Below are 12,664 nucleotides of genomic sequence, written 5' to 3'. Positions count from 1 at the left end.
GTGTGAAGCTGGGAGAGCAGAGGCCCCGGGAGCTGGGGTGTTGCTGTCAGATTTGCTTCCTCTCTTGGGACTCTACTCCCCAGGCTTTGGTTACCTGAGTGTTTCGGTTCTTCTCCTGCCTCTCTGACCCACCCTAGGGTTTCCTTCCTTCTGGAAAGGCAATGAGGCTCACCTGGTTTTTGGAGGCTGCCATCTGTGCTCCAGTCCCAGCTTTGCCTCTTCTTTGTAATGTGGAACAAGTTATTTAACCTCTTCTGTGCTTTTTTTATTTTTTTTATTATACTTTAAGTTCTAGGGTACATGTGCATAACGTGCAGGTTTGTTACATATGTATACTTATGCCATGTTGGTGTGCTGCACCCATCAACTCGTCAGCACCCATCAAGTCATCATTTATATCATGTATAACTCCCCAGTGCAATCCCTCCCTCCTCCCCCCTTCCCATGATAGGCCCCAGTGTGTGATGTTCCCCTTCCCGAGTCCAAGTTTCCTCATTGTTCAGTTCCCACCTATGAGTGAGAACATGCGGTGTTTGGTTTTCTGTTCTTGTGATAGTTTGCTAAGAATGATGGTTTCCAGCTGCATCCATGTCCCTACAAAGGATGCAAACTCATCCTTTTTTATGGCTGCATAGTATTCCATGGTGTATATGTGCCACATTTTCTTAATCCAGTCTGTCACAGATGGACATTTGGGTTGATTCCAAGTCTTTGCTATTGTGAATAGTGCTGCAATAAACATACGTGTGCATGTGTCTTTGTAGTAGAATAATTTATAATCCTTTGGGTATATACCCAGTAGTGGGATGGCTGGGTCATATGGTACATCTAGTTCTAGATCCTTAAGGATTGCCATACTGTTTTCCATAATGGTTGAACTAGTTTACAGTCCCACCAACAGTGTAAAAGTGTTCCTATTTCTCCACATCCTCTCCAACACCTGTTGTTTCCTGACTTCTTAATGATTGCCATTCTAACTGGTGTGAGATGGTATCTCATTGTGGTTTTGATTTGCATTTCTCTGATGGCGAGTGATGATGAGCATTTTTTCATGTGTCTGTTGGCTGTATGAATGTCTTCTTTTGAGAAATGTCTGTTCATATCCTTTCCCCACTTTTTGATGGGGTTGTTTGTTTTTTTCTTGTATATTTGTTTGTTCTTTGTAGATTCTGGATATTAGCCCTTTGTCAGATGAGTAGGTTGCAAAAATTTTCTCCCATTCTGTAGGTTGCCTGTCACTCTGATGGTAGTTTCTTTTGCTGTGCAAAAGCTCTTAGTTTAATTAGATCCCATTTGTCAATTTTGGCTTTTGCTGCCGTTGCTTTTGGTGTTTTAGACATGAAGTCCTTGCCCATGCCTATGTCCTGAATGGTACTACCTAGATTTTCTTCTAGGGTTTTTATGGTATTAGGTCTAACATTTAAGTCTCTAATCCATCTTGAATTAATCTTCGTATAAGGGGTAAGGAAAGGATCCAGTTTCAGCTTTCTACTTATGGCTAGCCAATTTTCCCAGCACCATTTATTTATTGAATAGGGAATCCTTTCTCCATTTCTTGTTTCTCTCAGGTTTGTCAAAGATCAGATGGCTGTAGATGTGTGGTATTATTTCTGAGGACTCTGTTCTGTTCCATTGGTCTATATCTCTGTTGTGGTACCAGTACCATGCTGTTTTGGTTACTATAGCCTCGTAGTATAGTTTGAAGTCAGGTAGTGTGACGCCTCCAGCTTTGTCCTTTTGACTTAGGATTATCTGGGCAATGCGGGCTCTTTTTTGGTTCCATATGAACTTTAAAGCAGTTTTTTCCAATTCTGAGAAGAAAGTCATTGGTAGCTTGATGGGGATGGCATTGAATCTATAAATAACCTTGGGCAGTATGGCCATTTTCACGATATTGATTCTTCCTATCCATGAGCATGGTATGTTCTTCCATTTGTTTGTGTCCTCTTTGATTTCACTGAGCAGTGGTTTGTAGTTCTCCTTGAAGAGGTCCTTTACATCCCTTGTAAGCTGGATTCCTAGGTATTTTATTCTCTTTGAAGCAATTGTGAATGGAAGTTCATTCCTGATTTGGCTCTCTGCTTGTCTGTTACTGGTGTATAAGAATGCTTGTGATTTTTGCACATTAATTTTGTATCCTGAGACTTTGCTGAAGTTGCTTATCAGCTTAAGGAGATTTTGGGCTGAGATGATTGGGTTTTCTAAATATACAATCATGTCATCTGCATACAGGGACAGTTTGACTTCTTCTTTTCCTAACTGGATACCCTTGATTTCTTTCTCTTGCCTGATTGCTCTAGCCAGAACTTCCTAAACTATGTTGAATAGGAGTGGTGAGAGAGGGCATCCTTGTCTTGTGCCAGTTTTCAAAGGGAATTTTTGCAGTTTTTGCCCATTCAGTATGATATTAGCTGTGGGTTTGTCATAAATAGCTCTTATTATTTTGAGGTACGTTCCATCAATACCGAATGTATTGAGCGTTTTTAGCATGAAGGGCTGTTGAATTTTGTCAAAAGCCTTTTCTGCATCTATTGAGATAATCATGTGGTTCTTGTCTTTGGTTCTGTTTATATGCTGGATTACGTTTATTGATTTGTGAATGTTGAACCAGCCTTGCATCCCAGGGATGAAGCCCACTTGATCATGGTGGATAAGCTTTTTGATGTGCTGCTGAATCCGGTTTGCCAGTATTTTATTGAGAATTTTTGCATCGATGTTCATCAGGGATATTGGTCTAAAATTCTCTTTTTTTGTTGTGTCTCTGCCAGGCTTTGTATCAGGATGATGTTGGCCTCATAAAATGAGTTAGGGAGGATTCCCTCTTTTTGTATTGATTGGAATAGTTTCAGAAGGAATGGTACCAGCTCCTCCTTGTACCTCTGGTAGAATTCAGCTGTGAATCCATCTGGTCCTGGACTCTTTTGGTGGGTAGGCTATTAATTGTTGCCTCAATTTCAGAGCCTGCTATTGGTCTATTCAGGAATTCAACTTCTTCCTGTTTAGTCTTGGGAGAGTGTAAGTGTCCAGGAAATTATCCATTTCTTCTAGATTTTCTAGTTGATTTGCGTAGAGGCATTTATAGTATTCTCTGATGGTTGTTTGTATTTCTGGGGTCAGTGGTGATGTCCCCTTTATCATTTTTTATTGCGTCTATTTGATTCCTCTCTCTTTTCTTCTTTATTAGTCTTGCTAGTGGTCTGTCAATTTTGTTGATCTTTTCAAAAAACCAACTCCTGGATTCATTGATTTTTTGGAGGTTTTTTGTGTCTCTATCTCCTTCAATTCTGCTCTGATCTTAGTTATTTCTTGCCTTCTGCTAGCTTTTGAATGTGTTTACTCTTGCCTCTCTAGTTTTTTTAATTGTGATGTTAGAGTGTCAATTTTAGATCTTTCCTGCTTTCTCTTGTGGGCATTTAGTGCTATAAATTTCCCTCTACACACTGCTTTAAATGTGTCCCAGAGATTCTGGTATGTTGTATCTTTGTTCTCATTGGTTTCAAAGAACATCTTTATTTCTGCTTTCATTTCCTTATGTACCCAGTAGTCATTCAGGAGCAGGTTGTTCAGTTTCCATGTAGTTGAGCGGTTTTGATCGAGTTTCTTAGTCCTGAGTTCTAGTTTGATTGCACTGTGGTCTGAGAGACAGTTTGTTATAATTTCTGTTCTTTTACATTTGCTGAGGAGTGCTTTACTTCCAATTATGTGGTCAATTTTGGAATAAGTGCGACGTGGTGCTGAGAATAATGTATATTCTGTTGATTTGGGGTGGAGAGTTCTATAGATGTCTATTAGGTCCGCTTGGTGCAGAGATGAGTTCAATTCCTGGATACCCTTGTTAAGTTTCTGTGTCATTGATCTGTCTAATGTTGACAGTGGAGTGTTGAAGTCTCCCATTATTATTGTATGGGAGTCTAAGTCTCTTTGTAGGTCTCTAAGGACTTGCTTTATGAATCTGGGTGCTCCTGTATTGGGTGCATAGATATTTAGGATAGTTAGCTCTTCCTGTTGAATTGATCCCTTTACCATTACATAATGGCCTTCTTTGTCTCTTTTGATCTTTGATGGTTTAAAGTCTGTTTTATCAGAGACTAGGATTGCAACCCCTGCTTTTTTTTGTTCTCCATTTGCTTGGTAGATCTTCCTCCATCCCTTTATTTTGAGCCTATGTATGTCTCTGCATGTGAGATGGGTCTCCTGAGTACAGCAGACTGATGGGTCTTGACTGTTTATCCAGTTTGCCAGTCTGTGTCTTTTAATTGGAGCATTTAGTCCATTTACATTTAAGGTTAATATTGTTATGTGTGAACTTGATCCTGTCATTATGATATTAACTGGTTATTTTGCTCGTTAGTTGATGCAGTTTCTTCCTAGCCTTGATGGTCTTTACATTTTGGCATGTTTTTGCAATGGCTGGTACCGGTTGTTCTTTCCATGTTTAGAGCTTCCTTCAGGGTCTCTTGTAAGGCAGGCCTGGTGGTGACAAAACTCTAAGCATTTGCTTATCTGTAAAGGATTTTATTTCTCCTTCACTGATGAAACTTAGTTTGGCTGGATATGAAATTCTGGGTTGAAAATTCTTTTCTTTAAGAACGTTGAATATTGGCCCCCACTCTCTTCTGGCTTGTAGAGTTTCTGCCGAGAGATCTGCTGTTAGTCTGATGGGCTTCCCTTTGTGGGTAACCCGACCTTTCTCTCTGGCTGCCCTTAAGATTTTTTCCTTCATTTCAACTTTGGTTATCTGGCAATTATGTGTCTTGGAGTTGCTCTTCTGGAGGAGTATCTTTGTGGCGTTCTCTGTATTTCCTGAATTTGAATGTTGGCCTGCCCTACTAGGTTGGGGAAGTTCTCCTGGATGATATCCTGAAGAGTGTTTTCCAACTTGGTTCCATTTTCCCCCTCACTTTCAGGCACCCCAATCAGACGTAGATTTGGTCTTTTTACATAATCCCATACTTCTTGCAGGCTTTGTTCATTTCTTTTTCTTCTTTTTTCTTTTGGTTTCTCTTCTCGTTTCATTTCATTCATTTGATCCTCAATCGCTGATACTCTTTCTTCCAGTTGATCGAGTCGGTTACTGAAGCTTGTGCATTTGTCACGTATTTCTCGTGTCATGGTTTTCATCTCTGTCATTTCGTTTATGATCTTCACTGCGTTAATTAGTCTAGCTGTCAATTCTTCCACTTTTTTTTTCAAGATTTTTAGTTTCTTTGCACTGGGTACGTAATTCCTCCTTTAGCTCTGAGAAGTTTGATGGATTGAAGCCTTCTTCTCTCATCTCGTCAAAGTCATTCTCTGACCAGCTTTGATCCGTTTCTGGTGATGGGCTGCGCTCCTTTGCAGGGGGAGATGCGCTCTTATTTTTTGAAATTCCAGCTTTTCTGCCCTGCTTCTTCCCCATCTTTGTGGTTTTATCTGTCTCTGGTCTTTGATGATGGTGACGTACTGATGGGGTTTTGGTATAGGTGTCCTTCCTGTTTGATAGTTTTCCATCTGACAGTCAGAAGGACTGTCTGTTGGTCTACTGGAGATTGCTTGAGGTCCACTCCAGACCCTGTTTGCCTGGGTATCAGCAGCAGAGGTTGCCGAAGACAGAATATTGCTGAACAGCGAGTGTACCTGTCTGATTCTTTGGAAGTTTCCTCTCAGGGGTGACTCCACCCTGTGAGGTGTGGGGTGTCAGACTGCCCCTAGTGGGGGATGTCTCCCAGCTAGGCTACTCGGGGGTCAGGGACCCACCTGAGCAGGCAGTCTGTCCGTTCTCAGATCTCAACCTCCGCGTTGGGAGATCCACGGCTCTCCCCAAAGCTGTCAGACAGAGTCGTTCGCGTCTGCACCGGCCCCCGCTTCTTCCCCTATTGGACTTCAGCTGTGCGCTGTCCCCAGAGGTGGAGTCTACAGAGACAGGCAGGCTTCCTTGAGCTGCTGTGAGCTCCACCCAGTTCGAGCTTCCTAGCGGCTTTGTTTACCTACTTAAGCCTCAGCAATGGCGGGCGCCCCTCCCCCAGCCTCGCTGCTGCCTTGCAGTAAGATCGCCGCAGACTGCTGTGTTAGCAGTGAGGGAGGCTCCGTGGGCATGGGACCCTCCCGGCCAGGTGTGGGATATATTCTCCTGGTGTGCCTGTTTCCTTAAAGCGCAGTATTGGGGTGGGAGTTACCCGATTTTCCAGGTGTTGTGTGTCTCAGTTCCCCTGGCTAGGAAAACGGATTTCCTTCCCCCTTGCGCTTCCAGGTGAGGCGATGCCTTGCCCTGCTTCAGCTCTCGCTGGTCAGGCTGCAGCTGCTGACCAGCACCAATTGTCTGGCACTCCCTAGTGAGATGACCCCAGTACCTCAGTTGAAAATGCAGAAATCACCGGTCTTCTGTGTCGCTCGCGCTGGGAGTTGGAGACTGGAGCTGTTCCTATTCGGCCATCTTCCCTCTTCCGTGCTTTAATTTCCCATCTGTAAACTGGCAGTGGTGATAACAGTACCCACTTCATTAGGTTGATAATTTGTTCATAGATACAAGATGCTCAGATTAGCACCTAATGCTCTTAAGTGCTGTCCTGTGTGTTAGCTGTTAATATTTTAGCCCCTCTGAAAGTAGTGCTGTTAGCTCCTCTCATTTTATCCACCCAGCACAGGTGCACACACCAGAATAATTTAGTCCTTTACCCCATCTTCATTTTCAGAGAGGTCACATTCACTCGGAGGGCCCCAGCCATTACTAATTTCCAGAGGACTTTGATTTTCATATCCTAAAATGTTTTCTTCTTGTCATAAAAGAAATGCCCACATATGGAATGAAAATGTTAAAGACATATCAATGAAAAGATAAAGAAATTTTAAAAATCACCAGGTAATACCTTTACCCAGAGATGATAATTAGATATTTGGATGTAACCTTTCCCAGTTTTTATACATAGGTGTGGTGGGTGAATATAGCACCCAGTATAACCCCAGTTTGGCTTAAAAAGGGACTAAATGCATATAATACTGTTATTTATATTCTGCTTTTGTCACCAAATATTATCAACATTTCTTACTGTCCTTAAATATTATTTGAAAATGACCAAATTTCTGTCTTTAGATAGAAACTTCCCAGCTCAAAACTGCATGTCTGTCTGCCCATGGAGGTTGCCCCCCAACATCTCAGATGCGATGTGGCCAGGCCCCGGCACTGGGTCTCACCAGCTGCCTCCTCTGCATCTTCCCCATCCCTCACCCCTCCCCCAAGTCTGCCGTTCCCTCCTTCTGTCCCACAGTTCCTCCTCCCTGCCCCGCTCCCAGGATCTCTTAGTTGTGGGGTTCTGTAGTATCTCTGTGGTGTCTCTGTGGTGTCTCCAGCGGTCATCCTCCTCACCTTACCCATATCATCACAACGCTACTTCCTTTCCTCATCACCTCTCACTTTGACTCTGATGTTAGCATTACCTTTTTTCACATGCAATCCATATTTATTATAGAACATAATACCCGAGCCTTCTCCCTGGCTTTCCTCGCTGCTGGCCTTGCTGGCTCCAGCCCATTCTGCCACACTTCTGCCCAAGGAAGCTTCCTGAGCACAGCCCATCCTGCCCTGTGACCTTCGATGTTAACTGCGTCCCCGCAGCTCTGCTGCGACCTGGCTGATGTACTACAGGTGCTTCCATCTGCCTGCCCGGGCACCTCTCCACTGTCTCCTGGACTCTGTTCCAGCCAGGCTGTGACCTGATGGTGCACCTGTCTCAGCAGCTCTCTCAGGCTGCTGCCATTGCTCAGAACTCTGTCACCCCTTCCCCGCTTCTGGGAGTTCTGCCATCCTAAAGGTCCACCTCCAGTGTACATCCTCCTGGCAAGTTTCCTATCTCCAGATGGGCATGCTTTTTCCAGCCCTGGAGCACCTCCACTTGGCTTGTCCTTCCCTTGAGGTATTTCACCTACCCTAGTTATCTTTGGGCCTTGGATGCGCAGCTAGAAGAGCAAGGGTCTGGAGAGAGACAGACTTGTTTGAGTCCCAGCTTAAACTACCTTCTATCTATATGACCTTGGGTAAGCTACGTCCTCTCTGAGACTCAAGTTTTCTCGTCTGGAAAGTGGAAGCTGATACTATACCATGAATTAGGTTCAGTTTTGGGGAGGATTCAAAGGATAAAATGTCTAGGTTTAGCAGTTTCTGGAACATGATGAGAATTCAAAAGCAGCAGTGTAGGCTGGGCGTGGTAGCTCACACCTTTAATCCCAGCACTTTGGGAGGCTGAGGCGGGTGGATCACCTGAGGTCAGGAGTCCAGGATCACCCTGGCCAACATGGTGAAACCCCATCTCTAGTAAAAATACAAAAATTAGCTGGGTATGGTGGTGGGCGCCTGTAGTCCCAGCAACTTGGGAGGCTGAGGCAGGAGAATCTCTTGAACCTGGGAAGCGGAGGTTGCAGTGAGCTGAGATGACATCATTGCACTCCAGCCTGGGTAACAAGAGCAAAACTGTCTCAGAACCAAAAAGCAGCAGTTGTGTAATTAGTACCCAGTCTTCCTGTGTCTACCTCCTTGGGGTGATCCATGGAACCTAGCCTGTTCTTTGGTGATGCTAAAAACTGAGTCCAGGAGAATTGACTTGAACAGAACATAGGTCTGAGACCCTTGACCTGGCGGGAGATGAGGGTCATTGATAGCCCTGGTTCCCTATGATTTGCAAGGCAGTCCTGCTACCTTGGGTTTGACAACTGAGGTAACTCCTCAGTTATCTCTTCCTCTGGATTTCAGCTTATGAAGGCTCTTTTATGTCACTTGTTGGCATGGAAGAGGCCACTCCTGCAGGAAGCCAGGGTGCTTCTTTTGGAAGCTGGCCATCCCATGCCCAGGTCCTCAGGGGACATTGTTTGAAAGGGAATTTTAGGGCAAATCTGATGAAGCTCAGGCAGCAGCTGAGAAACACACCAGATTCCCTTGACCCTTATCTGTCAAGGAAAGTCTGTTGGTGACCACCTAATAATATGTGGGGTAGGGTTGGTTACGGGCAGGATCTGGCATAAACAGGTAAAGTTGTAAGAGAAACATTTAGGTATCACCAAATTCCTCCCTTGCATTGTAGTAGGGCTGCACCTAAGAGCTGCTCCTAAAGGTTGAGCCACCACCTTGTTCTTTTCCCCTAGTTGGATTAGGAGCTTTTGAGCACCAGTACCCCCTCCCCAATAACAGTCTTTGCTGATTCTTCTCTTGCAGCCAGGCGGCACTCCAGGGTCCGGCCCAAGATGACTGTCCTGAACTATGCTTCCCCGATAACCGCAGTCAGCCGGCCACTGAATGAGATGGTCTTGACCCCACTGACGGAGCAGGAGGGGGAAGCCTACCTGGAGAAGTGTGGCAGCGTGCGGCGGCACACGGTGGCCAATGCCCACTCGGACATTCAGCTGCTGGCCATGGCCACCATGATGCACTCAGGCCTGGGGGAGGAGGCTAGCAGTGAGGACAAGTGCCTTCTCCTGCCACCCAGCTTCCCCCCACCCCACCGGCAGTGCTCCAGCGAGCCCAACATCACCGATAGCCCTGATGGACTGGAGGAGGGGGCCGGGGGCAGCCAGGAGGGCTCAGAGCTGAACTGTGCTTCCCTCAGCTGAGTCGCCACCCCCAGGCCTTTCCACATCCTGTTTTGCAACCAGGATGAGGACATCTCCATCTCCATGGATTACTGAGGGGCCTCTTGCTTTGTGCAATGCTGCCTTATTTCTTTTAGGGTACTGTCCTGGTCAAAATGCCCTAAGGGGAAACCGTTGTTGTGAACCTCTTCATTTTGGTGACTGTGACCAGTTCTTTGTAGCCACCAATTGTAGTGACCAATTGCCTAATGGTCACTTTCTGACTCCAGCCTTGCCAGCCTGACTCAGATCCTCATCTCTGGGCCTTTCCTCCTCCGATGTTGGACTGCCTAATGTTCCCAATGACATATCCAATACTCCTGGCATTTCTGGAACAGGAGGTTGTCAGGACCACACATACAACCACCAAGGATGTGTTGGCCTTTGGAGTTCCCCTTTAGGTTTCTTGTGATGTGGTGGGTTATGGGTGAAAAATTAGTGGAGAGGGAACTCCTCTCTCCCATTTTGTGTAGAGTGAAAATAGCCTGCAGCCCCTACTCAGCAGGGCTCTGGGAATGTGCCCGCCTTATTTTAGTTTCAGAATTGCTGGGAAAGTTACCCCTCTGGTGGGTGAGGATCTGTCCTCACCTATATCCACATCCTATGTGCTGCTTGCACAGAGGCCTTTAGCTTTTGACCCAGAGGGGCTGTAAGGCTGGAGCTGCCTTGTCTTTTATTGAGCCTCAGCATTTCCCTCTTAGGCTTCCTCTCAAGCTCAAGGAACTCACCCCCAGATGCCTCTTGTCTCTCTCATTTCAGCAACGGACTTTCTTATCATGCTTTCCTGTGGTGGGTGTGAGGGGCCAACTGATACCAACCAACTAGCCTGTACCTGGATTTGACTTGAATTTTTAAAATGTGTGTTGTTTCAAAAACAAAGTTTGCAAATTTTGCACGTGGGATCTTGCACTGTTCATTTCCACTGGGGTGAGTCTTCACACTAAAATTGCAAGCAGAGCTCCTGGGAAAAGAGACCGGAAGTGGTTCAGGATAAAGAGATCTATGGTGCACAGAGCTCTTATGTCACAGAGCTCTAGAAGCAGCTGGACTTGAATCCACAGTGGCCTGTGTAAATTTGTAAATTTCATGGTTTCTAGGAAAAGCTGCATTGGGGTGGGGAGACCCAGTTTGCCTCATGGGCAGAGGATTCTTCCAGGAAGCATGGAAAATGGAATGTTTCTATGCTTTACAGTGTGGGGAGAGAGGGGAGATGCGGGCAGGACCTTTTCGAAGGATGTTTATTCCCTGTGGTTAAAGAAATGCCCGGAGTTTCTAACATGTGAAGCACTTGGGGGCTGCAGGCCATAGCACGGTGCTGCATCCTTCTACTGCTCCCTCCAGGTCTGGGGGCTTTTATGCACCTTGAATCCCTATCCTCCTCTTTGTAGTTGTCTGTCTCACTGATAACAGCTCCAGGAAAAAAGACAAGACAAGGCTCTTCCTCTGACCCTTCCTGTTTATGTTTATGCAATCTCAAAGAGATGAACCACCTTGGCTTCCAATATGGCAAGAGGGTGCTGGGAGAAGGTGAAGATCAGTCTAAGCTGCCGTGGTGATGAGACCTTCTCATTTAACTCTTGATGGCATTTCCCTTCTGGGTGAAGATTTGAAATATGATCAGAATTGTGCTCTTGATGGCTGGGAATTTAGAAATTTGAGTTATTTCATTTTCATTCTAAGAATGATGGGAGAGAAATGTCCAAAAGAGATCTGCTGATCGGCTGAGAATTTCAAACAAAAATAATCATCTCTGTGTATGTGTTGGATAAAGTCTACAAATTGACTAACATGCATTAGCAAATGGAACATCAGTAGGTAGCAACATGATGATTTATGTAACTGATAGCTTCTGTCCTTATTAGTACACTTAACATTTGAGACTAGTATTTATTGATCCAGGCAAATTAATTAATCATGCTTGGGCTTACTTTTTCAGTTTGTAAGGTTAATCACATGTGCATGCGTGCGTGTGTATATAAATGCCTTTTCCATGTCTTAAATGTCCCTGATGAGGAGAGCAGTCATCAGTTAAATATATAAGCTCTTAAAATGAGAATGGGAGTGTCAGTATAGACCCAGTATACTTAATTGCTAATGACTGTTAGCCAGTTTACAACTTTACCATCGATGTACACTCTTGATATTTGTGCAGTAAATAGACTGTTCCTATAAACATTTTATTGATGTTTATGATCGTGTTAGCTATCAGAGGGCTATTGGAAGAGTGATAGCTGAGGTGTTTTTAACCACTTTTTCTCTCCTAGATTCGTTTTCATTATTTATGCTAGGTTTTTCCTATGGTTGACATTTGATGACAGGAAGCAATCATGACTCTTCGAGTGAGCTCACAGAAACCTTTCATGTTGTCTGTTTCCAAAACGAATTCAATAAACAACATTTTGTCCTTGCTGGGTGCCCCAAGGGTGTCTTGATTGAATTTGCAAGTATAGCAGTCAAATTAGATCTTTTTTTCCCTCAAATTAGATTTTGATGCATCCTTCCCTCAAACTCCCTGCCCCCACTTCTGCCTCCTCATCTCTTTTCCCGTTGCCTCCACTCCACAGTCGGACAGCAGCCTTAGCTCAGCCAGTCTTCCCTGAGTTTTGTTTGCAATCCTGGACTGGATTGGCAACTCATTTCCTGGAGAAACAGATTGTGGAGCTAGAAAATACTGAAAAAAGTCTGAGAAGCCAACACTTTTTCTAAAACCAGCTTGGCCTTTCTTCCCAGAGTATTTGACCTAGAGGGAACACTTAGCATACGTACTCATGGATGATCTCATGTATTCCCCTCTGATTCTGTTTGGCAGAGGAAATTTATCATATTTTACTCTGCATACATACTTCTAGGAGGCCTATAGCGGCAACAGTCTGAGACCTCTAAAGGCTTAATAAGAGCCTTTGAAGAGGTGTGACTGATTAGTCATCCTGTAGGATGTAAAAGGAGAGTGTGTATGTTTCGGTTGAGCCTTTGCAGGTCATAATTATGGTAAACAACCACTGAGCATTCTGTCTCAATAGGTTTCATGTCATTAGTGTGCCCATGACATAGCAGTGCACCATCATATTCA

At 44.6% G+C, this 12,664-nt stretch overlaps 1 protein-coding gene across 6 annotated transcripts in view; it reads left to right on the top strand.

Moving 5' to 3' along the window:
* PRR5L (proline rich 5 like) overlaps positions 1 to 12,003 on the top strand; it is a 102,446-nt gene extending 90,443 nt beyond the window's left edge. For all 6 annotated transcript variants that reach the window (XM_033205042.1, XM_033205045.1, XM_033205041.1 and 3 more), the window contains one exon: positions 9,182 to 12,003. In XM_033205042.1, coding sequence (XP_033060933.1) covers positions 9,182 to 9,576 — 395 coding nt within the window. In that variant the 3' untranslated portion in view covers positions 9,577 to 12,003. The remainder of the gene's footprint in view (positions 1 to 9,181) is intronic.
* The last annotated feature ends 661 nt before the right edge of the window (positions 12,004 to 12,664 follow it).

The sequence above is a fragment of the Trachypithecus francoisi genome, unplaced genomic scaffold (assembly GCF_009764315.1).
Source record: "Trachypithecus francoisi isolate TF-2019V2 unplaced genomic scaffold, Tfra_2.0 Lachesis_group8, whole genome shotgun sequence".
NCBI classification, from domain to species: Eukaryota; Metazoa; Chordata; class Mammalia; order Primates; family Cercopithecidae; genus Trachypithecus; species Trachypithecus francoisi.
This window is presented reverse-complemented; position numbering and strand designations above follow the sequence as displayed.